The 27,276-nt window shown below is 45.5% G+C and overlaps 1 protein-coding gene across 6 annotated transcripts in view; it reads left to right on the forward strand.

Moving 5' to 3' along the window:
• The window catches only part of LOC127044110 (ATP-binding cassette sub-family B member 5-like), a 248,281-nt gene that overhangs the window by 210,150 nt on the left and 10,855 nt on the right, over nucleotides 1-27,276 (forward strand). For all 6 annotated transcript variants that reach the window (XM_050938577.1, XM_050938576.1, XM_050938572.1 and 3 more), the window contains 9 exons: nucleotides 33-185; nucleotides 787-930; nucleotides 2,110-2,217; nucleotides 2,562-2,639; nucleotides 15,398-15,481; nucleotides 16,552-16,755; nucleotides 17,416-17,516; nucleotides 18,682-18,822; nucleotides 25,878-26,034. In XM_050938577.1, the coding sequence (XP_050794534.1) occupies nucleotides 33-185; nucleotides 787-930; nucleotides 2,110-2,217; nucleotides 2,562-2,639; nucleotides 15,398-15,481; nucleotides 16,552-16,755; nucleotides 17,416-17,516; nucleotides 18,682-18,822; nucleotides 25,878-26,034 (1,170 nt within the window). The remainder of the gene's footprint in view (nucleotides 1-32; nucleotides 186-786; nucleotides 931-2,109; nucleotides 2,218-2,561; nucleotides 2,640-15,397; nucleotides 15,482-16,551; nucleotides 16,756-17,415; nucleotides 17,517-18,681; nucleotides 18,823-25,877; nucleotides 26,035-27,276) is intronic.

Genomic DNA, 27,276 nt, shown 5'->3' on the forward strand with positions numbered 1-27,276 from the left:
GTATTTGTGACTAAATTTATGTTGTGTTAAAGTCTATTAAAACAGAAGACCATGAAGAATCAACAGAAACTATTACCTTAAAAGATAGTGAAGAAGTGTTCCCCATCAATGGGTTGATTTCCAAAAGAGCAAGCATAAAACATGTTCCACAAAAGAAGGCTGAAGAAGAAGCTGCACCCGAAGAGGTAATGGTTTACTGTATCTTAGTCAAGATTTTTTTGTTTTGGTTTAGTTTTGGTTGTTTGGTTTGTGGGTCTTTGTTTTCATCCTAAAAAGATTCAGCAGTTCAGTGGTAAACCTGCACAATTCTTCCAGAGAGATCAGAACATTTCTGAAAGGTGGTGTATATCAAAGATTATTTCAGTGGGAGTCAAGAGGACTGTGTCCTCTTCCTAAAATTGTATCACTGATTCAGTGTGCAACTTTCAGCAAGTCACTTCACTTCTCAGTGTGTCGTTTCCTCATCTATAAAATATGGGTAATAAATAACCTCCTTTGTAGAGCTTCTTTGAGATCCTTGAGTGTAAGGTGCTACTGAATGTAAGTACAAAGCATAATTATCCATGTAAAGTTTGCTGTTAAAAGTATTCCAGAGTGTTTTCAGAATGACCAGTCCTGTCACCTGCAGTCTTCCATTTACCTGCCTTGTTCTCTACTAGTCCAGAGTTCTTAAACTCAACTCTTCCTATGGGCACCATAATGCAGCTCGGCTCTCTAAAACATGTAAAATTGAATTGTATTTGACAAAAATAGAAGATATGATTTTAATGTGTTTTTCTTTTCCAGGAACACCTTCCCAAAGTTTCCTTCCTCAAGCTTTTTAGATTAAACAAGTCTGAGTGGCCTTTCATTGCACTGGGGACACTAGCTGCTGTTATTAGTGGAGCATGTCACCCTATCTTTTCCATCATATTTGCTAAAATTATAACAGTAAGTGCAGTACTGACCTTTCCGTAATGTAATTGTAGAAGGATGCTAGTTAAGTTGATCTGATTGGTACTGTTGGCCTATGTACACTTCAGTGAAACCAGGGTAGTTAGAATCATTTTTATACATAGTTCTTTACAAAAATATGCTAGCATAGTTTCACCACTGTTTCTTGGGTCACTGAGTGCCCAACATAAGCAGATTATAAACATGGTTTGTAAAACAATTCAGAACATAGGAACACCTTGTTTGCATCCTTCTATTTAAAAATAGTTCTGGCTAACATAGTTTCTCTGTAGTATATTAATCCTTAGTTTTTATATTGCACTTTTTTCCCATTCACAAATCATTTTATGAACATTAATGAATGAGTCCTCACAACTTATCTGTGAAGGAAGGCAGTATTATCCCCATTTTACACAAACTGAGGCAGAGAGATGTGAGTTGTCCAAAGCCACAGAGGATATGATTGTTGGAGCATGTTGTAGAACCAAGAGGTTCCCATTCCTGTAGTTTAATCATAGAATATTAGGGTTGGAAGAGACCTCAGGAGGTCATCTAGTCCATCCCCTGCTCAAAGCAGGACCAACCCCAACTAAATCATCTCAGCCAGGGCTAATCGCTGACTCACACCTTCTTTTCCTCTCTCTAATGCAGATGGGGGTGGGTTCTTTCTGCGCTGAATAGAGTGAAGTAGGGCCTCTTGTAGTGCTCCTGTTCCTGAAAGATTATGCTTATTGGAATATCATTAAGAAAAAAGGTTTCCTGATGGCATCAGAGGGCCAGCTTCTATTAGGAAGTTACTGCCCAACCAGTTGCTAACAAGATTGCTTTTTTCATTCCTTCTCATTTTGACTTCAGTACTGTGTCAGCGTTCCAAAGCCAGGGAATGGGCACAATCATTACTGCAATCTCTGACACCAGTGGGTAGAGGTCTGAACAAAGGTAACTCTCTGTAGCCAGGCAGCAGAGGTACAGCACCATGACTATCAGGAGGGGAGTGAGTGTGAGGCAGAAAAGTCAGTGTGAGGCTTTTGAAAATTTAACCCTTAGTCCTTGTTAATTTTAACCTTGAAATAATTCATTCATATAAACCCCTTTCTAGTCTATCTAGTGTTATACAGCATCTATTAATAGGCTGGCTAACAAAATATTTGGATATTTTTCCTTCTATTTTTGCAGATCTTTTCAATAAAAGATGATCCAGAGAGGATCCAGCACGAAGCTAACATTTTCTCCATCACATTTGCTGTTATAGGTGGTGTTTGCTTTATCACTTGGTTTTTGCAGGTAAACTCTCATAATCAATAAAACAATTGATCGGAACAGCAGTTTGCACTCTAGTAACTGCTTTAATCAGCTGTGGATTTAAAGTTGGCAGCTGAGGGATCATGGCATGACGAGATGGGAGAATGTCTGTCTGGTTCTGCAGCTGTATTGTTCAGCTCTGGGGGTTTTTTTAAATTTTATATTCACATCTCACCATTTTGTGCTATGCTTGTAATAAATGACTGCACTCGATGTATAAATAGCATCAGACTGCCATTTAAATTACAAGTAGTAAAAATCAAAGATATGAGGCACTTCTGGTTTTTTGTTTTGTTTTTTATTTGTTTGTTTGTTTTTTCTTGCAGGGATTCCTTTATGGGAGGTCAGGAGAAATCCTAACAATGAGATTAAGGCATATGGCATTTAAAGCCATGCTGCGGCAGGTTAGTGTTAAATTTTTTCTTATAAATACACCATTTTCTCACTCGCCTTTCCTATAATAAATTGCAAATGGATTAATTCACCCTCTTTCCTCATCCACAGCACAATTTTACTGCACCACCTTTCACATGAAGATTTAGGTATTAATTATGTGTATACTTACTCTAGCCAAACTAGGAGAAGAACTATGCTAATTCTAACCACGATTAACCACTATTATTGCAAATTTCCTTGACCACTCTGAATAAAGATTTGTTTCACTGGAAATCCTGTTAGAACCTCATTATGAAAGTATGCTACATGCTACCAAGCTAAGACTCCATTTACAGGCTAAAAATAACCACACCAAAACCAGTCATTAAATTTGGTTGAAGTTCAAGCTTGTTCTAACAACTGGGATATGGTTTTGAATCCCATTATAATGTGATCCTGTCCCATTCATGCAGTCTGGGCTATACCATGTAAGAACAGAGTTGAGTGGCAACCAAGTTTAATTGCAGTTGTTAATCAGGTGTGTGTGGGGGGATGTGCGTGTGTGTGTACATGCACATGTGCATGCGCCCTGAGGTTACCACCTACTTAGTTTTAAACCAGGTTAATTTTAAACCAGATGGCTTTTTTGAGTGACCAAATTATATTCCTGCTTTTACCTGCCAAACCTGGTTTTCTTTGGTTGCTGTCAGATGCCCACCATCATCCTAAACATCATTTTTATTTATGTCAAGCACACGCTTATCTTCTTTGGCCAGTGGCACTGAGCAATCAGAAGGCCCCTGGTATGAATTTTAATCTTCCTGACAGTAGCACCTGACATAACATGCTGAGTACTTGATGCTGGCCTAAGTTAGTGCATTCAAGGAGAGGTATGTTGAAAACCACAAAGAAAAAGAACTTCACCTCAGCTGAGAAGAATACCCAGGGTTGGCCTTACCATGAGGCAAACTGAGGCGGCCACCTCAGGTGCCAGACTCAGTGTAGGGGAGGCAAGGGGGGTGGCACCAATAGGACCGAGAGTGCAGAGAATTGTATATGTTGCTGGTGCATATGTATTCTGTCTGCTCTAGATGCATAGAGATGGTGGAGTGCTGTGCTGGAGGAAGGAGGGCACAAGAGACATAACAGGCAGGCAGGAGAAAAGGTGAGAGGGAATAACAAAGCAGCAGAAGCTGTCGAGAGAGAGAGGAGGAGGAGCCTCTTATGTACCTCTCTAGCAGCCCCAGGAGCCTGGACTGATTAACACCAGCTTCTCAAGGAGCTTCCTGTTTCCTGCTGCTTCCCTGAACCTGCCTGAGGAGAACAGGCAGTCAACTGAAGTAGTGGGAGCCAGTTAGGCCCTTAAGACGCTGATATCTTCCCTCACTCAGGCCCTGCTACCAGCCTGCTTATTTGTCCCCTTCAATTGAGTGTTGAGAGCCACTATAGCTGGCACAGAACAGCAGTCATGAATGAAAGGCGAAAACGCCCTGGCAACAAAAGTCAAACAGAAGATTGTGGCAAATCTAAAGTCAGCAAGATATTACTCAGTTATTTGAACTGCACACCTGACATCAGCCATACGGAACAAAGACTTTAATGGTGTGTTTTGTAACAACAATAGAGCCTAGTGAAAATGTACCTGCAATGGTGACTGTCAGAGAGCATTTTCTATAATTATTGACACTGATGATACTACAGGAGCTGGTATGACAAATATGCTTCCTAAAAATCTAGAAGATATGGGAATTGCGATAGCTGACATGAGAGGTCAGGGCTACAATAATGGTGCCAACATGAGAGGAAAGAACAGAGGAGTGCAGACATGGATCCGAGAGTTAAACCCTCAAGCTTGTTTTGTCCTATGAGTTTTCAAAGATAATGGCCAATTGCTCTGCAGTCACATCCGCCAACTCTTTTAGCACTCTCAGATGCAGTGCATCTGGCCCTATGGACTTGTGCTCATCCAGTCTTTCTAAATAGTCCAGAACCACTTCATTCTCCACAGAGGGCTGGTCACCTCCTCTCCATACTGTGCTGCCCAGTGCAGCAGTCTGGGAGCTGACCTTGTTTGTGAAGACAGAGGCAAAAAAAGCACTGAGTGCATTAGTTTTTCCACATCCTCTGTGTCACGGAGTGTGGGGGAGTCCAGTCCTGCACTCTCTTCCTGGGACCTACAGTGACTCTCAGCCAGCCAGTAAAACAGAAGGTTTATTGGACAACAGGAATACAGGTTACAGCAGAGCTTGCAGGCACAGTCAGGACCCCTCAATCGAGTCCTTCTGGAGTTTCAGGGTGCTTGGGTCCAGCATAGGATCCCCTGAATTCCCCTCACCCAGCCCAAAAACTGAAACTGAACTGCCCCTCCTCCAGCCAGCCAATTCCTTTGTCCAGCTTCCCAGGCCAAGGTGCTAATGCCCTCCCCCTTACCTGGCTCAGGTTACAGGCTTAAAGATCCTGTCTCTCACCTACAGACATCCCCAGCTCTCCCATCCCCCACACAGACAGCCCCTTCTCCATCTCTCCCCCCTTCGAGACTGAACTGAGCGGGGTCACTCTGCCCAGTGACCTGGGGAAGTTCAGGGCCCCCTCTCCAGGACAACGCATCCACTATCAGGTTGGCACTTCCCTTCACATGGACCACGTCCATGTCATAGTCCTGCAGGAGCAGGCTCCACCTCAGGAGCTTAGCGTTGGCTCCTTTCATCTGGTGCAGCCAGGTCAGGGGAGAGTGGTCGGTGTACATGGTGAAGTGTCGCCCAAAGAGATATGGCTCCAGTTTCTTAAGGGCCCACACCATGGCCAGGCATTCCTTCTCAATGGCCACATAGTTCTGCTCCTGGGGTAGCAACTTCTTGCTCAGGTACACGATGGGGTGTCTCTCCCCCTTTTCATCCTCCTGCATTAACACCGCCCCCAGTCCCGTGTCTGAGGCGTCAGTGAACACCCATAAAGGGCTTGTCAAAATCTGGGTTTGCCAGAACTGGGCCACTAACCAGAGCCTCCTTCAGCACCCGGAGAGCCTGCTGGCACTGCTCGGTCCAGACCACCTTGTCTGGCTTCCCCTTCTTGCACAGCTCAGTGATGGGGGTGGCTATGGCACTAAAGTGGGGCATGAACCTTCGATAGTACCCCGCCATCCCAATAAAGGCCTGGACCTGCTTTTTGGTTTGGGGAGTGGGCCAGTCTCTGATCACCTCCACCTTGGCTGGTTCCAGCTTTAGGCAGCCGCTTCCCACCCAATGACCCAGGTAAGATACTTCAGCCATCCCCACCTTGCACTTCTCAGTCTTTACCATTAACCCAGCCTCCCGGAGTCAGTTCAGCACTTGTTTAACCTGGGACAAGTGGTCCTCCCAGGTCTGGCTGAAGATGCAGATGTCATCAATATACGCCACGGCAAAACTCTCCATCCCCCTCAGTAGCTGATCTACCAGGCGCTGGAAGGTGGCTGGTGCTCCCTTGAGGCCGAAGGGCAGGGTCAGAAACTCGTAGAGCCCCAGAGGGGTGATAAAGGCCGACTTCAGCCTGGCATCTGCGTCCAGTGGCACTTGCCAGTAGCCCTTTGTAAGATCCATGGTGATGAGGTACTGAGCACCTCCCAGCTTGTCTAGGAGCTCGTCAGGCCTGGGCATGGGGTAGGCATCAGATACGGTGATGGCATTGAGCTTTCGATAGTCCACACAGAACCGGATTGACCCATCCTTTTTGGGGACCAGCACCACTGGCGAGGCCCAAGGGCTGGAAGATGGCTGGATCACCCCCAAAGCCAGCATGTCCCTGACCTCTCTTTCTAGGTCCTGGGCAGTTTTCCCAGTGACCCGAAAAGGGGAGCATCTTATAGGAGGATGTGACCCGGTCTCCACCGGTGGATAGTCAAATTAGTGCGTCCAGGCTGGTTGGAAAACAGCTGTCGGTATAGATGCAGCACCCCTCTGATCTCAGGGTGCTGGGCCAGGGTCAGCTGATCAGAGAGGGGAATCGCCTCCAGGGGGAAACCAGCTTTTGTCCCAGGGAATAGATCCACTAAGGGGTCATCTCCCTGCTCCTCCCAATGTCCACACACGGCCAACACCACATTCCCCCTGTCATAGTATGGCTTCATCATGTTCACATGGTACACCCGGCGGTGATGTGCCCGGTTCGACAGCTCCACCACATAGTTTACCTCATTTAGTTGCTTGATAACCTTGAAGGGCCCTTCCCAGGTAGCCTGGAGTTTGTTTTTCCTCACGGGGATGAGAACCATCACTTGATCCCCAGTGGCAAAGGCACGGGCCCGCGCCGTGCGGTCATACCAGACCTTCTGCTTCTTCTGGGCTCGGGCCAGATTCTCCCTGGCCAGGCCCATGAACTCAGCCAGTCTTTCCCGGACGGTCAGGACATACTCCACCACCCACTCTCCCTCAGGAGTGGCCTTCCCCTCCCATTCATCTCTCATCAGGTCCAGGGGCCCCCTTACCCGCCTTCCCTACAACAGTTCGAAAGGCAAAAACCCGGTAGATTCCTGGGGTACCTCCCTGTACGCGAACAGCAGGTGAGGTAAGTACTTGTCCCAGTCCTGCGGGTGCTGGTTCATAAATGTTTTTAGCATCATCTTCAGCGTCCCGTTGAACCTTTCCACCAGCCCGTTGGACTGGGGGTGATACGCTGAGGCCCAGTTATGCCGGACCCCACATTTTTCCCACAAGCACTGGAGCAGGGCCAACATGAAGTTGGACCCCTGGTCCCGTTAAGACTTCCTTGGGGAACCCCACCCTGCTGAAAATTGTCAGCAGCGCATCTGCCACGGTGTCCGCTTCGACAGAGGACAAGGCCACCGCCTCGGGGTAGCAAGTGGCGAAATCCACCACCACCAGGATGTATTTCTTCCCCGACCAGGTCGTCTTGCTGAGAGGTCCCACTATGTCCATGGCCACCTTCTGGAAAGGTTCTTCTATGATGGGTAAAGGCCTCAAAGCCGCTTTCCCCTTGTCCCGTGCCTTCCCCATCCTTTGGCAGGGGTCACAGGATTGGCAGTACTGTCGGACATGGGTAAAGACCCCAGGCCAGTAAAAGTTCTGTAGCAGCCTCTGCCTGGTGCGCCGGATTCCTGCGAGAGAGATGTCATGGGCCAAGTACAGTAGCTTGTGGCAAAACTTCTGGGGAACCACCAGCTGCCTCCTGATCCCCCATGACTCCACTTCCCCTGGGGGAGCCCATTCTCGGTACAGGAACCCCTTCTCCCACAGGAACCTCTCCTTGCAACCTCTCCTCATGGTCTGTACCACACTGAGGTTAGCCCGGTCCCTGGGCTTCCGCAAGGAGGGATCTTTCTGCAACTCGGCCTGGAACTCAGCAGCTGGGACAGGGATGGGGACCTGCTCTCTCTCGCTGGCTGGGTCTGAGGCCACAGCCTCTCTGAGCCGTGTCCCTGGGCGTTCCCCCCACCACCAGGTTAGGGTCCTGCACCTCGGGCAGAGTCCCTTCCCCGTTGTCGGGGCGCAGTGCCCTTCGCTGACTCTGACTGCGAGTCACGACCAGGGCACTCTGGGTGTTATTTGGCCAGTCCTCGTGGTCCCCTCCCATTAACACGTCCGTGGGCAAATGTGGGTGTACCCCCAAGTCCTTGGGGCCGTCCTTGGCCCCTCACTTCAGGTGTACCCTCGCCACGGGCACCTTGAATGGGGTCCCACCCATGCCCATCAGGGTCAGGTAGTGTCGGGCACCATCCGATCTGAGGCCACCACCTCGGGCCGGGAGAGCGTCACCTCCGCGCCCGTGTCCCAGTACCCAGTGACCTTCCTCCCATCTACCTCCAGGGAAACAAGGCACTCTGTCCGGAGGGGCAGCCCTGCGCCCACCCTGTAAACCAAAAACCCAGAGCCTGGAGCATCCAGCCCCCCAGAGGAGCTGACCTGGGGACCTCCTCCCTCCTTCACAGGTTGTACACTGCCAGCCCCCCTTTCCTGGGAATGTTGCCCCTCCTCCGACTGGGTCTTTACCCAGTCAACCCTCTGCGTGTTGGGTCTGCTCGGTCTGTCCCTGAGCTTGGGGCACTGGGCTCATATGTGGCCTTGTTGGCCACAGTGATAGCAGCCCATGTCTCGTGGGTCCCCTCGAGTGGGTCGGATGGACCTGACGCTGGATGTTCCCCTTTGGTGGGGGTTCTCCATAGGCCCCCGCTGGGAAGTCCCATGGTGACTCTGTCTCTGCGTTGAGGCAGGCCTGCTCCTTCGAGACTCCTCCCTGTTGTCTCCTGCTCGACTGTCCACAAATTGGTCGGCCAGCTGGCCTGCGTGCTGCGGGTTCTCCGGCTTCTGGTCCATCAACCACAGCCTCAAGTCGGACGGGCACTGCTCGTACAGGTGCTCTAGTATGAATAGGTCAAGCAGGTCCTCTTTAGTTTGGGCCCCAGCTGTCCACTTGCGGGCGTACCCCTGCGCCCGGTTGACCAGTTGTAGGTATGTGACCTCATGGGTTTTACGCTGACTCCAGAACTTTTTCCGGTACATCTCAGGAGTCAGCCCAAACTCGCGGAGCAGGGCCTGTTTGAACAGTTCGTAGTCCCCTGCCTCCGCCCCTTTCAGTCGGCTGTACACCTCCAAGGCTGTGGAGTCCAGTAAGGGGGTGAGAAATGAGATCCTGTCTGCAGGGTCAGCCCTGTGCAGCTCGCAGGCATTCTCAAAGGCCGTCAGGAAGGTATCTATGTCCTCCCCGTCCTTACGCCAGGCCAGCAAGCCTTTATCAAAGCTCTTTGTAGGCTTGAGTCCCCCCTCACTCACCGCAGCCGGGGCCCCACCGCAGCCGGGCCAGCTCCAGCTCATGTTTACTCTGTTTCTTCCGCTCCTTCAGTTCTTGCCTCCTTAACTCGAGCTCTTCCCATCTCAGCTCCCTGTCATATTCCAGCCGCATCAGCTGCACGGATGCCGAGCTTCACTGGGAGGATCCCCTGCTGGCAGGGGGGGTCTCGGTATTCGCTGGGCTCCTCCCCGCCCTTCCCCTAGGCATAGGAATGGGGGGTCTCGGGAAGCCCTCAGCCGCCGGCTGACCACTCCCAGCGGGGACAGACACTGGTGCCTGCGCTGCATCTGCCAGGCTGCTTCCCTCAGAGACAGGACTCCGTTCATTCAAGCGGTCTTCCTCCTCCAGCCAGGCAATCAGCTGATCTTTCGTGAGTCTCCCACTGCGCAGCCCCCTCTGCTTGTACAACTCCACCAGGTCACACTTGCGCCGCTTGGCATACATCTTCCTACTGGCCACTCACAGGCCGGGGTGCTCGTCGCTCCCCACGGTTTCCAGGGGGACCCCTAGTGCACCAGCCCTTCTTGAGGTCACCACCTCTCTGCCAGGGTCGAGCTGCAGACTCCTCCGGCCCTGGGACTGCTCGCTGCAATCCCTCGGAGGACCCTATTACTGCAAAGTCCTTCTCACTGGGCACACACTCCCAGGGGTTAATCACCCCTAAAATCGTCCCTTCGTTTTACTGCTCCTCAGTCACTTACTGCAGGAAGCGTTGTCCACGGGGTGCAGTATATCCCACCACTACCACCAGTTGTCACGGAGTGTGGGGGAGTCCGGTCCTGCACCGCTCTTCCTGGAACCCACAGTGACTCTCAGCCAGCCAGTAAAACAGAAGGTTTATTGGACAACAGGAATGCAGGTTACAGCAGAGCTTGCAGGCACAGTCAGGACCCCTCAATCGAGTCCTTCTGGAGTTTCAGGGTGCTTGGGTCCAGCATAGGATCCCCTGAATTCCCCTCACCCAGCCCAAAAACCGAAACTGAACTGCCCCTCCTCCAGCCGGCCGATTCCTTTGTCCAGCTTCCCAGGCCAAGGTGCTAATGCCCTCCCCCTTACCTGGCTCAGGTTACAGGCTTAAAGATCCTGTCCCTCACTTAAAGACATCCCTGGCTTTCCCATCCCCCACACAGACAGCCCCTACTCCATCACACTCTGTCACTAGGTTGCCTCCCTCATTCAGTAAGCGGCCCACGCTTTCCTTGACTTTCTTCTTGTTGCTAACATACCTGAAGAAACCCTTCTTGTTACTCTTAACATCTCTTCCTAGCTGCAACTCCAAGTGTGATTTGGCCTTCCTGATTTCACTCCTGCATGCCTGAGCAATATATTTATACTCCTCCCTGGTCATTTGTCCAATCTTCTACTTCTTGTAAGCTTCTTTTTTGTGTTTAAGATCAGCAAGGATTTCACTGTTAAGCCAAGCTGGTTGCCTGCCATATTTACATTCTTTCTTCACATCGGGATGGTTTGTTCTTGCAACCTCAATAAGGATTCTTTAAAATAAAGCCAGCTCTCCTGGTCTCCTTTCCCCTTCATGTTAGTCGCCCAGGGGATCCTGCACATCAGTTCCCTGAGGGAGTCAGAGTCTGCTTTTCTGCAATCCAGGGTCCGTATTCTGCTGCTCTCCTTTCTTCCTTGTGTCAGGATCCTGAACTTGACCATCTCATGGTCACCGTCTTCCAGGATCCCATCCACTTTTGCTTCCCCTACTAATTCTTCCCTGTTTGTGAGCAGCAGGTCAAGAAGAGCTCTGCCCCTAGTTGGTTCCTCCAGCACTTTCACCAAGAAATTGTCCCCTACACTTTCCAAAAACTTCCTGGATTGTCTGTGCATCGCTGTATTGCTCTCCCAGCAGATATCAGGGTGATTGAAGTCTCCCATGAGAACCAGGGCCTGCGTTCTAGTAACTTCTGCTAGTTGCTGGAAGAAAGCCTTGTCCACCTCATCCCCCTGGTCTGGTGGTCTATAGCAGACTTTGACCATGACATCAGCCTGTTGTTCATACTTCTAAACTTAATCCAGAGACTCTCAGGTTTTTCTGCAGTTTCATACTGGAGCTCTGAGCAGACATACTGCTTTCTTACATACAATACAACTTCCCCACCTCTTCTGCCCTGCCTGTCCTTCCTGAACAGTTTATATCCATCCATGACAGTACTCCAGTCATATGAGTTATCCCACCAAGTCTCTGTTATTCCAATCATATCATAATTCCTTGACTGTGCCAGGACTTCCAGTTCTCCCTTCTTGTTTCCCAGGCTTCTTGCATTTGTGTATAGGCACTTAAGATAACTCACTGATAGTCCTGCTTTCTCAGTATGAGGCAGGAGTCCTCCCCTCTTGTGCTCTCCTGCTCGTGCTTTCTCTTGGTATCCCACTTCCCCACTTACCTCAGGGCTTTGGTCTCCTTCCCCCAGTGAACCTAGTTTAAAGCCCTCCTACTAGGTTAGCCAGCCTGCTTGTGAAGATGCTCTTCCCTATCTTCATTAGGTGGAGCCCGTCTCTGTCTAGCACTCCTCCTTCTTGGTACACCATCCCATAGTCGAAGAATCCAAAGCCTTCTCTCTGACACCACCTGCATAGCCATTCATTGACTTCCACAATGCTACAGTCTCTACTCGGGCCTTTTCCTTCCACAGTGAGGATGGATGAGAACATCACTCCTTTATCCTTCTTCCCAGAGCCACGCAGTCTGCAGTGATCTGCTCAAGGTCATTCTTGGCAGTATCATTGGTGCCCACATGGAGAAGTAGGAAGGGATAGTGATCCGAGGGCTTGATGAGTCTCATCAGTCTCTCCATCACATCGTGAATCCTAGCTCCTGACAAGCAGCAGACCTCTTGGTTTTCCCAGTTGGGAGGGCAGATAGATGACTCAGTCCTGCTGGGGAGGGAGTCCCTGACCACCACCGCCCACCTCCTCTTGGGAGACGTGGTCATGGAACCCCCATCCCTAGAACAGTGCATTTCATGCCTTCCAATTGATGGAATCTCCTTCTGCTCCCTTACCTCAGATGTATCATCTAGTCCACTCTCCGCATTAGTACCTGTGGAGAGAACATAAAAACAGTTGCTCACCTGTATCTGCATTGCTGGTACATGGAGGCTCCTCTTTGTTCTTCTGGAGGTCACATGCTGCCAATTTTCTTCACCATCCTTCTGTCCCCACTGTGCAGCCTGCTCTGATTCTTCAGGATGTTGTGCCCATAGAAGCATATCCTGATGTCTGTCCAGGAAATCTTCATTTTCTCTTACGCAATGCAGGGTCGATACTTGTTTCTCCAGACCTTGAACCTTCTCTTCCAATATGGAGACCAGCTTGCACTTTGTACAGACAAAGTTGCTTCTGTCCTGTGGAAGAAAGACAAACATGGCACATCCTGTGCAGGTCACAACAGCTGACCGCTCACCATCCATATTACCTTCCTTCTAATGGCTTCCTCAGCTGTTGCAGTAACTACTCAGAGAAGCCTGCAAGATGCAAGCCTCAGTGCACTCTCCCCAGTCAAACTCCCTCTGTTAGCCTCTCCACTGTTCGCCGCTCAGCTGGTTTGCATCTGACTGCTTTTTTATAACAGTCAGGCCCACTCAAGGCCCACCTAGAACAAAGCACTCCCCGTTAATGAGGCAAAAAACAAAGCAGCTCTGCCAAAGAACCTGTGGCAGCAGATTTCCCAGTATCTCCACAAAAATTTCCTGGAGGTCTCTGAGTAAGGTTCCCGTGAGGTGAGGGAGTCAATCAACAGACTATTCCACCGCTCAGACTAGGCATGCGGTGGGAGACAAGCCTCCTTTCTGCAACCCTCCTGCCCCCAACAACTCGCTTCAGTGAGTCCCAAAATCAAGTCCACTTACCAGGGGCCTCCTCTCATGTTTGCACTTCGCCAAGCTCCAACAGCTGTGACTGGCTAGCCTCCTCCGGGGTAGAAAAGAGCTCCTGGCTGCATGTATCTCTGACCTTCGAGTCATCCTCTGCCTCTGGGTTCCCCTCCCGCATCCACATCCTTGTCCAAGATTTCCTCCTCCTGGCTCAGTCCACTCTCAGCTGGCATACGAGCCACCGAAGTATCCACAGTGGTCTTCAGAGTGGACGTAGGGTCACCACTGACTAGCACGTCCAGCTCTTTGTAGAACCAGCAGCTCGTGGGCACAGCACCGGAGCAGTGGTTTTCCTCCCCAGCCTTGTGGTAGGCATTCCACAGCTCCTTCACTTTGACCCTGCATGGCAATGTGTCCCGGTCATGGCCCCTTTCTGTCATGCATCATGAAATCTGTCCATACGTATCATAATTCTTGTGGCTGGAGCGCAGCTGGGACTGGACAGCCTTCTCTCTCCAAATACTGATGAGGTCCAGCAGCTCGACATTGCTCCAAGCAGGGGATTGCCTGGTGCGTGGAGCAGGCGTGGCCACCTGGAAATGTGCACACATCTGACCACTGCACACATCACTGAGCAAACAGGAAGGGGACTTTCAAAATTCCAAAGTAATTTACAGAGTGAGGATGATGGTTGGTCACCTGAGGGGCAGGGCAGTAGGGCTCAAATTGATGACCAGAGAGGTGAGAACAGGTATTGTGAGACACCTCCCAGGGGCCAATCGCAGTGTTTTAATCGACCACAGTGTCTACACTGGTACCGCAGTGCTGTAGCCCTGGCGCAGAAAGCTTTACACCTCTCATTGGAGTGGGTTTTTTACAGTGCTGCAACTGTGCAGTTTCTGCACACTAAGTGGCTTGGCAATGTGTACACCTCAGGAGTTACATCGCAGAAAGCTGCTTTACTCTGCAGAAACTCGCCATTGTAGACAGGGCCTAAACCTTCCATGCAAAGGTCTGATTCTCAGCCTACTGACGTCAGTGGGAAGACACAACAGGCTTCAGGGTGAGGCCCATATTTTCTAATGGCCAGCAAGTGGAAATTCTTGACTTTTGAGCGCTGAAACATGGTTTCTGCAATGCTTTTAATTTTTGATTTAAAAAACACTTAATCAAAACTCATATTAAAACCATTTTAGCCTGACCTGAAGCCTTTTAAATCCATTTTAGCAAACAGTGTCCCAGTACAAGTGTGGAAGGGGCCATGGTGACAGAATGAAAGTACTCCAGCTAAATCTATCATCTGCATCAAAATAGTGTCTGTGCAGCTATAGTGAAGTTTAGGTTAAAGAAATATTTGAATAACTAACTCTCTTTTATGCCTACTTCACTTCACTCTGTATATATACAAATCAAGTTCAGCAATTAACTTATCTCAACCCCAGCCTTGAAATCAGAGACTATACCACTGCTGACAGGTAAGCTGGTTTCCTTTTGTAGCCCATAAATGATCTTCAGTTGATCAGTAACTAAACGTCAATCTGATATATAGGACCACCCAGGGCCCCTAAACTAGCATGACATCCGTTCTGTACAGGCTAATTGCTGACCTCCTTTACTTTCTGACTGCAGGATGCTGGGCACAAGAAGATTTATAGGGGAGGCCCCAGAATCTGCAAGAAGAGAAGAGGCTTAGAGCATAGGACTTCAAGAAAACACAAAATCTAGGCTATCTTCAGAGTTCAGCTATTGCCTTGCTAAGAACACACAGGCCCAGCATTTTAAAGGATCTTTATAACTATGTCTGATATTTGCAAGAATATAAATTTTGAATGCACAAAAAATCATAGACCATATTCTTAACAGGTGTAAATCAGCATTGCTTGACTTGAAGTAAAGGGAGCTACATCAGTCTACAATAAGCTATTATCTGGCTGCAAATGCATATTTGCATGCATAAATCAAGTAATTGCATGCACAAATTGGTTAATGTGATTTGCATGGGTAACTATCCACATTAAATAGAGAGGACACATTTGAACAAATAGATGTTTGGTGGGTTTTGGTTTTGTTTTTCATGTGCAAACAGACATACTCAGACACTGAAGATTTTGTTAATAATAAAGCAAGAAGGGGAGAAATTACCTTGCTCTCACTAAGTAACTTCTTTTTTCTGTTTTGTTCCATAGGAAATCTCTTGGTTTGATGATAAGAAAAACAACACCGGAGCTCTGACAACAAGATTAGCCACAGAGGCAGCACAAATTCAAACAGTACGTACCATATATGTAGGTGTGAGAGAGATTTTTGTATCTATATAACACTCACATTAAATATGGATCATTCTTCTAGGTTACTTACAACACGACATTATCTGTAAAGCTAGGGACAAGCACGCTATTCAGCTGTTGGGAGGTCGGTGACCATGAGCACTGGATCCTACTAGTGGAAGGAAGAAAGCAGATTTATGGAGAGATAGATAAGACTGGGAAGAGAGGAAGCAAGGAGGCCCAGAATGTTAGGGTTACTGATAAAGGTGGAGGAGAGGGGACAGATATTTAAATGGAGAGAATTAGATTTAGAATGAAGGGACAAAAGGAACGCTAGGGAGTTGTGAGCAAGGCAGGAGGAGTAAGTGAAGCAGGCGTTGTGCAGTACATAGAGAAGGATCTGAACTACAAGTTTGGATTTGGATATGAACTTTCCTTAAGTTCATGAGTGTTTGGATATAGGGTTGTGGTTCAGCCCGTTATAATGATACAGGGCAAACTTGGAGTTCAGCAGAGTTCAGATCTGGAGTTTCAGATTAGCCCGTCTCTAGAAGGAACAAGGGATGGGTGAAAGGGAGAGTGACTGAAAGCACTTCAGCTAAAAGCTCTATATAAATGTTAGTAGAGATTCTGGGTTTCAGTTTTAAATTTCAAACAGTCAATAAAAGGCCAAGCCTGCTATTTTTCAAGAACTTGTTTTAAAAAATAAACACTGGATGCCAAGATTCCTTTAAGCAGAATTAACATCCTGTGTGCACTGTAAATTACTGTCTGAATCACTCCCTATGGCTTCTTTGTTGGCCACTAATAGCTGTGAGATTCTCACAGTGTGGGAATGGAGGTTTCAAACAACAGATGAGACTGTATTTTAAAAACAGTCACCAGTACTGGATGGCATAGCCCATTTCTGCTAGGGAAGATGAAGCCAGAGTGAAAGGTCTCTCTCTGAAAGGTATGTGCAGGGGGCGGGAGTTGTCTTTGGTTTTTTTAATCTGCTTGTTATCAGGTAGGGAGAAGGATTGTATTTAAGACCCATTAGCAAATGACAGTTTTCACACATTACCCAATTACAGGCAACAGGCACAAGGCTTGGTGTAATAGCACAAAACATCTCCAGCATGGGATTGTCTGTCGTCATTTCTTTTATATACGGGTGGGAGATGACTCTGCTGATCCTAGTGATGGCGCCGGTGCTTGCTGTGACTGGGATGCTGGAGACCAGTGCATTGACTGGATTTGCCAACCGAGATAAAAAGGAACTTCAGAGAGCAGGAAAGGTAAAATACAGCTTCTTCATAACACAGCTAATTGAATGGAACAAATGAAGAATAGAATCTCCTAATTCTAATCTTATCTGTGATGTGACCCCCTCCAGGGTTCATTTTCAATACACCATCTGTTTTTGTAATGTGTACAGTGCCTAGCACAACAGGGTCTCAGTCCATGACGGGGGCTCCCAGGTGCTATTGCAATACAAATGCATAATAATAGTTACCATTCTAGTTTATATAGTTGGGGTGTGTGTGTATGCTAACACCCTACCAGCACTCTATTCTTATTTTTTCTAAAAAAGAATAAACCAATACTCACATATACACATGAACAAGAGTTCACTCTTACTTACCGTTCAAGGACTCAGCTGAAGCACCCCCTCAGCCAGACCAGCGAATCTCAGCCTAACTTTGCACATTTAGGTATATACCTGGAGTTAGGAACATTGAAATAAAAGCATCTGCATTTATTTCTGTGATTAAGCCTTCGCACAAACAAACCAGATATTTATTTTGCTGCATTCAATATATTATCACCATAAGTCCAAGTAAGTACATTCCCCTGTAAAAAAAAAAATGTTTACCAATCCCAGACTACATTGAGAAGGCCCAGTGGTGATTTTTTTCCATCTCATTTTGTCTTTTGTTTTTCCTGTTTACATAAAGGTAGCAACTGAAGCTGTGGAGAACATCAGAACAGTTGCTTCATTAACTAGAGAGAGCGCTTTTGAACAAATGTATGAAGAAAACCTGCAGAAGCCATACAGGTCAGAAATGATTCATGTCGTATTAAGCCAGGCAATCGCAGTGGTTATCAGTCATGTTGAGACCATGTGCATTGCCCTTTCCTCCATTGCAGTTGTCCCTTTTAGTCCTTTTTCTATTTTATTTATCCATTTAAAATATTACATAAAGTTAATAGTCTGCAGAGAACAAAACAAAGGCAAACAAACAGCCATATTAATATATCATATGGCTGTTTTGTTAAGGGGGATATCAGCTTGAGGAAAGAATTGAAAGAATGAAAGAGATTGCACCTCAAGTGTAATCTGGATAGTCCCTAAGGCATCAAATGTTGTTAGTGATGTATTCTAAACAAATTGCAATATTTTTGAGTGTCAGCATAATTTCTCTTAAACTCACTGAAAAGATGCTTGAGTGGGAAGACTGGGGTAGTTAAAAATACAGTATAAATTTGCAGTTCTAGGATCCAGTCCTGCAAACACTTATAAAGCTGACTTTGGGCTCAGACTGGTATGTGGTTCTACAGGGAATTCTCTCAGAACCCAGGCGGTAGTGGATTAAGCACAGGTCCTGCTGATCTGTTGGTCTGGATCCTGGCTAGCATTGGCAAGGGTCCGGCTTAACTGGACTGCTGTTAGAACTGGTGGGAATGTATTGGTAAATTTCCATTCTGTAGACATTGCATAGAGGTAGTGGAGGGGATAGATATCCTATCAGTCAACACAGGCCCAGACCACCCTTGGAGGCCTCTCTTCTCTCCTGTCTCAGGAAACCCTTGCCTCCCTAGTTCGATGCTGCATTATTTTATTCATGGAAACAAAGTTATGTGTAAGTGTGTCCAGGATCAGACCTTTGGCTACAGCTGTATGCTATATAGTTTTTTGGGTTTTTTTACAGTTTCATTTACCCATAACTGGACCCATAAGTCTCCCTCATTTTTGCATCTCCACCACTGGAAGCAGTGTGGTGGTTTTAGTGTAAACAAAGCTTGGGCATTTTTGACATCTATGCATGCTTTCAACGATAGAGAAATTTGGGGTGGCTATTATGTGTGGCCTCTGTAGCATACCTGGGAGTGAAGCTGTACTAGCCACAGCATACATAAGCCCAGTTTCTCTCTGAACAAGCAGAATATCCCTCACATTTTTGCAGTTGGTTCATGTTTTTTGTAAATACTGTATGTTGTAGGAATGCTCAGAAGAAAGCTCAGATCTACGGTTCCTGTTATGCATTCAGCCAGGCTTTTATGTATTTCACCTATGCAGCAAGCTTTCGATTTGGGGCATACTTAATTACAGTTGGAAGAATGAACCCAGAGGGTGTTTTCACGTGAGTCTCATAAATGAACAAATATTCAATGTGTGCCATTTTACACCTCCCCTTAGATCCCTGAGGAAATCCCCCAACACCCACACCCCTCATTTCACAATACTTTCACAGAGATAAATTATTGTCAGACTAGAAGGAGGTGAGTTTATTTTCTGTATTTGTTATTGAAATACAATGACAGCCCCTAGTGGAGCATTTTAGTACCAATGTCTGTTCCAAGGATTAGAGAGTTTTTGTGACAGGCTTTGTTAATTTGAGTAAATTCAGCATGTAAAATTGATTTCAATTTTTCCACTGTTGTTTGCATAAACAAACTAGGGCACTGGGTTTGCCTGCAGAGAGCGCCATGGAAGTCAATGATGCTGTGCACAGGGATCTGTCCTGATCCTCTGCAGGATGGCGGCCCTAGGAAGTTATCCTTTACTGCAGTATTGTTTGCTGCCTGTTTCTGATTATTCGAATATATAGAGTTTTGCTTGGGGAAGGAAAAATGTGCTATTAAATTAAGGTTCTGTCATTGACCCAAAGTATATCCAAATTCTGATGTTATGGAATATAAACAAGCCCATTGGGTCAAATCCTGCTACAGGTACAGACGATTAGGAGAGCTCAGCTGCATAACAAGGGGTGAGAGGGGTAGTGTTTGGGGGCTGTGTTCTGACAGCACAGAGCTCACTTCAAAGCATCTCCCTATGCACCAGGGTACCTGGGGGCAGAACAGCCCTAGGTCAGGGAATGATTGGAGCTTATCCCCTGCCGTCAACAGAGGGAGCCTTTAAAGGTCACAGAGACCCCATCAAACTTCAGCATCAAGGCTGAAGGGAATTCCTACATTCATATGTACCCGGGGCACAGGGGTGCTGGAACAATTTGTACATGGAGGTGCTGAGAGCCATTGAACCAAACGATAAACCTGTATATAATGGGAACAGTTTCAAGCCAGGGGGTGCAGCTGCACCACCAGCACTTTAGTTCCAGAACCTATGCCAATGCCCAGTATTCAGGCTGCGCATTGGAGCCTTGATACAGCAACCAAATCATGTGCTTAAGGACTTCACTATATTGCACCTGGATGTGAGGTTTGGGATTTTAAGATTGAAATAAGGGGGGGGGGGGTTAAAAAGAAATTATTTTACAATTAAAACCACTTGAAAACAGCTTCTGAGTTTATGGCAGTATTTATCCCTGCATTAGGCGCTCAGTGCTGCAGAACAGATTTTCCTTCTCTCCAGTTACTCCATCAGATTTTGCAGTATGGGGCAGGAAAATGTGGGGATAGTTTTTACTGGGGAAAAAAGTCTTAGGCGTATTCCATTTTTGGAGCAAAGTCATTCAGCTGATGACATATCTTTGGAGGCTGCCTAGATCTGGTGTCTCAGTCTGGCAGCACATCTTATTTATTCTTTCTGTGCCTAATCATATATGCTAATAATGTTTGGGGAGTTATTGGCAACAGAGGTCAGACAGAGCTGCGTGGCAGATGATCAAGAATGTAAAACAGCCACCCAGAAGGGGGAGAGGCAGACAGAGAAATTACATTAATGAAGATGGTTAAGTATTGAGCATGGCTGTTCATGACAGAGATGTGGTGGTAGAGCAATATGGCCACTCAAGAGACAGAGAAGTGAGTTCTGTTGATGACCAGAGTACAGCACACAGGTACCTGGAAAGAGAGGGTTCCTCTCACTAGCGAGCCAAAGATCTATTACTGAACCATTAAAATTAATGAATATAGGGGCTGGATCTCTTGTTGCTGACACTAGTGTAAATCAGGAGTACTGGTCTTGCAGTTGATAGTGTGTTGAAATCAGAATCTGGCCCAACAGCTCTTGTGCTGCTTTTTTTTACATCTGAAAATGATGCCGGCTGATTACAGCACATGCTGGTGCTAGCTAGCCTGGTTATTCGCATAACTTGCAAGAAGAACTGAGAGAGCGAAAGCTTGCTTCTTTTGTCACCTTCCTCATGCGCACCAACCCAAAATGGTGATGAGGCATAGGGCAAGCGCTCATAACCTTAGAGCAAAGATGTCCAAATGTTCTTTAGCTGAAGGCCTCATTATAAATTTGCCAAAAACATAGAGGCTTTCAGACATAAAATGGAGTATCTGTATCTATCATCCACTTCTCCCCCTCCCCCCAGTGTGAACTTTTTAAATATAAATTTTAAATTTCTTGGCAGACACAAGGCCTGATGTGGATGCTGGGAAACTATAGTGTCTCCAATACTTATAAGTATAAACCACCATATAAACCACAGCATCTGTGTGGCAATTGCTGATATTTTCTTTAGTAATGGAATTATCTGAATTGGTATCACTCACATCAAAGCAGAATTCTAGACATTTTATGATTCCATTGGAATCTGCTTGGGTTTTGCCCCAGCATTTTATTATATATCCAAATGTATCTCCCCCTTTAATCTACTTTAAAAACTTTCCTTTACAAATATTATGATTTATTTTGATTAAATGAAGCGAGGTCACATTTTAGGCTGCAGAGGTTTTCTGTAATCTGTTGGTATATCAACAAAACTTAATAAACACTCCAATAACACATTAGTAGGTGGATTACTCAGATAATTAAAAGTAATCATATCTTTACAGTAACTGCAGGAGTCATTAGTGAAACCGACCCAGTATGTCCAGAAGATAGCTGTCTACCATGATAGTATTGAGAGTTGCATTTCAAATCAGTCCCATCACCAGAAGGCTCAGCAAGTGAGAGCGAAATCTGTGAAAATCTTGTCCTCAAATTTTTCAGAGAAAAGAGAGGCTGTTTGCCACAATTTTGCGCTGACAGAGAAACACCTGATTATGATGAAAAGGAGAATTGTGATAAGGAAGAAGCATCATGAAGTTTTAAAATCCCATTAATGGTAGAGATGTCTTTTATCCCGGTGAGACCTTTACACAGTTGAGAAATGCTGAAGGGTCCAAGAGGGGGAATATTCTGTAAAGGCTTTCAATAACCTTTTGACAATGCCCCTCACAAGAGGCTGTTAAAAAAAATGAAGTAGCCTGGAGGTCAGAGGTAAAGTTGTGTCATGGATTAGAAACTGGTTCAGAGACAGAATACTAAGAGTAAGAATAAATGATCAGGTTTTAACCTGCAAAGAATTTTACCAGTGGGACGCCATGATGTTTAATACTAGGCATTAATAAGTACCATCATATGGCGAAGGAGTGAGCAGATGACACACACTGGAAAAGAATGTGAGGAACTCCAGAGGGACTTAACTTCAGAGAGGAGGTTCACTTTAGAGAACATTATCCTTTATGGGTTGGGTTTGCACCTTCCTCTAAAGCCTTTGCTTCTGGCCACTGTTGGAGATAGGACAGTGGAGTAGATGGGCGTGAGCATGGACATGTCAGCTGGCATGTCATGGAGCTCATATTTCAAAAATATGTGGCTTTAATAGAAGTTAAAGCAAAACACAGCCCCTTTTATTAACTGCCTGTTCCAAGCACTAGCCATGTGTTGTCCTGTTGGGTTTCAGTAGGCATAATAGCAGATAGAAAACTGAGGGCTCTCTGGATGGTACATCCTGACACCGTTGCAGGAGAGGGGCAAGATGGTTTTATGCTGAAAATGATCGTTGTTCTGACACCACACTGTGCTTTAGAAAAGTGGCTATTTTCCTGGCAATGCCTGCTGTGGTTTGTAGTAGACAATGAGAAACCAGAGTCATAATAGCAGGAACAAGCTGCCAATAAAGCATGCTAATTGGTGATATTCCGTCAGCAAGGGCTTTCACAATATTGGATCAGATTAACTCTCAGGAAGCTGGGAGGTGTAGGTTTTCTGGCAGCTAAAATTTGCCCAGTGAAGTGTGCCAACACTACAAAGCAGCTATTCCTTCTGGTCAAGAAGCGTTGCCAGCTAGCATATCCCCAGAACAGGGCAGTGTTTGCTGGAGAGGTGGTGAAATCAAAGCAATATGCTGATTCAGAACATTGCTTTGATAGACTTGGTATGACAGGGCACCTACAAAGCCAGGCTGTGCTTTTAAAACTGCTCTTACCTGACTTCCATGGGAGCACAGCGGGCATGATGCACTCCTGATTTCACCATTCTGTGTAGACACATTCATTGCCAGCTTCCAGCAGGATGGTTGATGATGAAGCAATTCCTCTGGAAGAGGAGCTTATAGTTATCTTGTTTTTATAGAAAAATTATTTCACTGATTTTTATTTTTATTTTACAAAACATTCAGGGACGATTAATTTTTGTAGCATTGCTCTCTACTTGAAGTCAGTGGAATATTTTCACTGCAATATGTGTTTTGTCAAAAGGTGTTTATAGCTATAAAACTTTCATCTGGAAGGCTTGTGGGGCTCAGAGAGAAGGGTGGAGAAAGAATAACCCGTTGCTTAGGCCTAAGCTGTGAGAGATCAAGTTGCAAGTCTGCACTCTGTCTGATTTTGATGTGATCTGGGATGAAGAGCTCTGCTCTGAATCAGGCAGAGCAGGAACTTAAATGTGGGTCTCACACAGCAGTGATCTAGACCCCCAGTTATAGAGTGACATACCCCTCCTTCAGGAAAAGGTTTTATTTTTATTCTAATGCAGAACAAAAGAATTGAAAACCTCAAAAGTTGCTGTGAAACGGAATTGTCGTCCTCTAGTCAGCCGGAGAAGCTGGTCCCTCAGGGACTGTACCTGACTCATCCAGCAGGTCCTCTTCCGTACTATTATTTATCAGTTTGACACTTGAAGTAGCATGTACAGGAAAGATTGTGTGGAGCACAAGTATGGTGATAGGAGCCAGACTGTGCAGATAAGCTCTTTAGAAAGAGATAAAGTATTGGTACCCAGTCAGATACCATGCAGGTATTGGGAGACTGCCCTGTTCCCCTCTGTCTTACTTTGTATTATATGCACACCCTCTTGCCTAACTGTAACCTGACCTAAACTGAGTGTGATAATCCTTATGAAGGAATACTGTGTTTGCCTGCTTTATATAAGATGTATTGTGCAGTTCTCTTCTTTAACTTATAAGAAAATCAGAGCCTCACGTCACGGAAATGATGGCTGAACAAGGTATTTGAAATTATAGGTCAGGAACAATAAAGGTCTTGTTAGGATTACACGTAATCTTTGCTATTAAATTAAGATTCTGTTTGTGGAAAATAATGGTTCAGGTTTGAGTGAACACAAGAGAAATACAAGATGAATGGTCCACGTGTTTTAAAATGCCTCATTTTTGTTGTTGTTGAAACTAACTATTAATAGGCCTTATGTTTCCAGAGTGCATTAGGCCTGACATTTAAAAAAATGTTTTGGTGCCCAACATGAAATACATTAATAGGGCCTGACTTTCAGAAAGCATATGCTCATCTTGTATACTTAGCTTCTAGCTGATAATTAATATTATAAAATGAAGATTGTGATCTAGAACCCAATTTACAAGATCAAAAGATCAAGCTCTTCATATATCTGCTTAAAACATGATTTTTAGTCTCTTTAGTCTTTCATTCAGAGTAGATTTATTATTAAATGATTATAACCTCTGCTCTTTATAACGTAAGACAGGAGATATGGATAACTGGCCTTAAAATCAGTGCTTAAACCTGCTCATACATAATATATGCAAAAATTCTTGAAGCACATATCTACTAGATGTTGTATACAGATTATAGTGTCTTCTTGCAAATGCCTGTGGCAAAATCAGTTTAAGCATCAGTGCTGTTCATGTGGATATATTAAACATTATTTTTGCTGATACGGGGCTTTAATTTTTATTTATTATGTATTTATTTTGGAAGGGAATGTAAAAGGTTAATGCATTTCTGAAATGTTATGCGGTTATTTATTTGATAGCACCCAAAATTGCACTAGATACTTCACAGGTAAATGATACGTGATTCCTGTCCTGATGAACTTAAAAATCTAACTATCAGAGGACACAAGTGAGAGCTGTAAACAGTGGAGGCAGAGGAATAAGGAAGGCAGGCAAGAAATTTGCAACAATAAAATCATAGGAGTATTCAGTTTAGTTGTGCTAACAATCTGATAATTTAATAATATGGGCCAGATTCTTGTGTCTGGCCCATACAAGTACACTATTTTTAAAGGGGATTTCTCTATCCCATCTCTAGCTGAGAAAAAGAGGAAAGATTCTCATCCAGCCATTGGACATAGTCTAAATTTTAATATTGACCCAATCCTGCTCTATAATCCCATACATATTATTATTTAATTCCACTAAATTCCTAACCAAACTATCCCTTTATACATAAATTTCCCTGCACCCTCCAGGATCCAGGCCTCCCTTCTCCCTCATAGAGCAAATCCTAACTGTGTTAGTCTTACAATGGGTGTTCTTGTTTTGCTGTATTTTTTTACAAATTTAAGTAGTTATGATACAATGTCAACTAAGAATGTGCAGCCATTCCTGTACAGTTTTATTAATTCATTATTACATTAAGAATCTGTCAACTTACAGAACCTCTTATTTCAATTTCTCTTTCCTCAAAGACCTTGGTCTTAGTATCTCCAGTCATGCATTACATGCATGCATGACAAAAGGACAATCAGAGAACTCGTAAGCCTCTAGAGTTCTGGTTTTGCCACTGTTGCTCTCCAGCAGGGTGAGAAGCACTTGAGTGAAGAGTTCCTGAGCTCTAGCAAGGTCCTTCCCTTTTGGTCTTCCTGCCTTCAGTTCTGGTGGTGCCTCTGACACTGTTGCTCCCTAGTGAGAGATCTTGGGGGAACTAAAGAATTCCTAGGACCTTCATGGATTATCCCTGTCCATCCTGAATCCCTACAGAGCTACTGCAGCTGCTGTTCTATGCAGCGGTGCGGGGGATATGGTGAGCTCCTGGGTCACAAGGCAAAGCCCAATGTCATCCTTGCACTTGAAAATACAACCTGCAATGGTTGTTTGCTTATGCTGGTTATTAGAGGGGAAAGAGGTGTCTTGCACTGATTTCCTTTACTAGTTAAATGTCTGCTACATGTCATGATCTTTGAGACACTAGCGCTTCTGTTGCTTTTGCCTTGCAGAAAGAAGCTGGCATCTAACCAGAAGTTTCTGTGTTTTCCTTCCTATAGAGTTTTTTCTGCAATTGCATATGGCTCTATGGCACTTGGCGAGACATTAACCTTTGCACCTGAATATGCCAAAGCCAAATCAGGGGCCGCACACTTGTTTGCTCTGTTTGAAAGGACACCAGCCATTGATAGCTACAGCCAAGAAGGAGAAAAACCAGTGAGTGCAACTTCAGTTCTAAATGTACTCCATGTGTCCTTGTTGCTAGCAATTATCTCACCTCATTGAAACTTCTGCTTAGAATAAACAAAAAAGAGAGGCTGGATGGGTGGGTATTTTGGGCTATCGTGGAGTGACAAACCTTTTATCCATTCATCTCAATGCTGTTGTTGTTTATATTACAGCTATGCTCAAAATGTACTAACACTTAATAATAAGTGACCTGTTAGTGAATGATTAGATCCCTTCTAAGTTGTACACTGTAGCAAATATATGAAACCTTGTGCTCCTAATACTGTCACCCTCGTTTTCTTCTTCATCATCCTCTTTTGTGGTCTACAGCCACCTATCCAGTCATGTCCTGGATTTAGGCTCTGATCCTGCAACATGTTCTACACAGGCAGACCCGTACACTGCAGCCACCCACAAAGGGGAATTGGCCTCCTGTGCTGAGCAAGTTGCAGTAGCAGGGCCCTCTGCTGTAAATTTTTGGGGACAGGGACTGGCTTTTATCTTATGTTTGTACAATGTCCAGTATAACAGGGCCCCTGATCCTAATGATGGCGTCTGGTTGCTACTGTGATAGTAAAGATGAAATCCTTGACACACACAAAGGTCACAATCTAAAAAGACAAGAATCAGAACAAGAATGACCTAGTCAAGGTGGGTTGTTCATCAGACACTGAGCCCCTTCCTCATTCTTTTGTTCTGGAGGTGCCCATCGAACAGGTGACATTAGATTAAATAATTTTTGTGTTTGAAGATGGATGGGTATTGCTCTGCTTTGGTACAACTTCAGTGGGAGAACCCTCTGCAGACAGTGACAGAATCGGACTGTGAATGAGCCATATGTTTTAAATCACAAGTCTTACAGAACCCTTTGGGGGTGGGCATATGTCTATGTTGCGTTAAGCAATTTAAAACCAGCTAAGTCCTGAAAGAACATAGCACATTACCATATACCAAGACAGAATCAGCTGCTACCATTGTCTTCCATGCTAAGACTGAGCAGCTTCTTTTCCTGGAAATGTAAGCAAGACCTAAAATTAAAGATTGATTATAGTAGAATAAAATTTGAAGAACAGTTAATAAGTGTTATTCAGAACAGTTAGTCACCATCACACCCACACCGGCATTGTCAGGACAGTTTAGAAATCTTTTGGTGAAAATAATAGAACAGGGCATCTGAGTACAACCAGGACATTTCTGGAATATGTATGTAATAAATATTTAACTTGACTT

This window comes from Gopherus flavomarginatus, chromosome 2 (assembly GCF_025201925.1).
Source record: "Gopherus flavomarginatus isolate rGopFla2 chromosome 2, rGopFla2.mat.asm, whole genome shotgun sequence".
NCBI lineage: Eukaryota > Metazoa > Chordata > Testudines > Testudinidae > Gopherus > Gopherus flavomarginatus.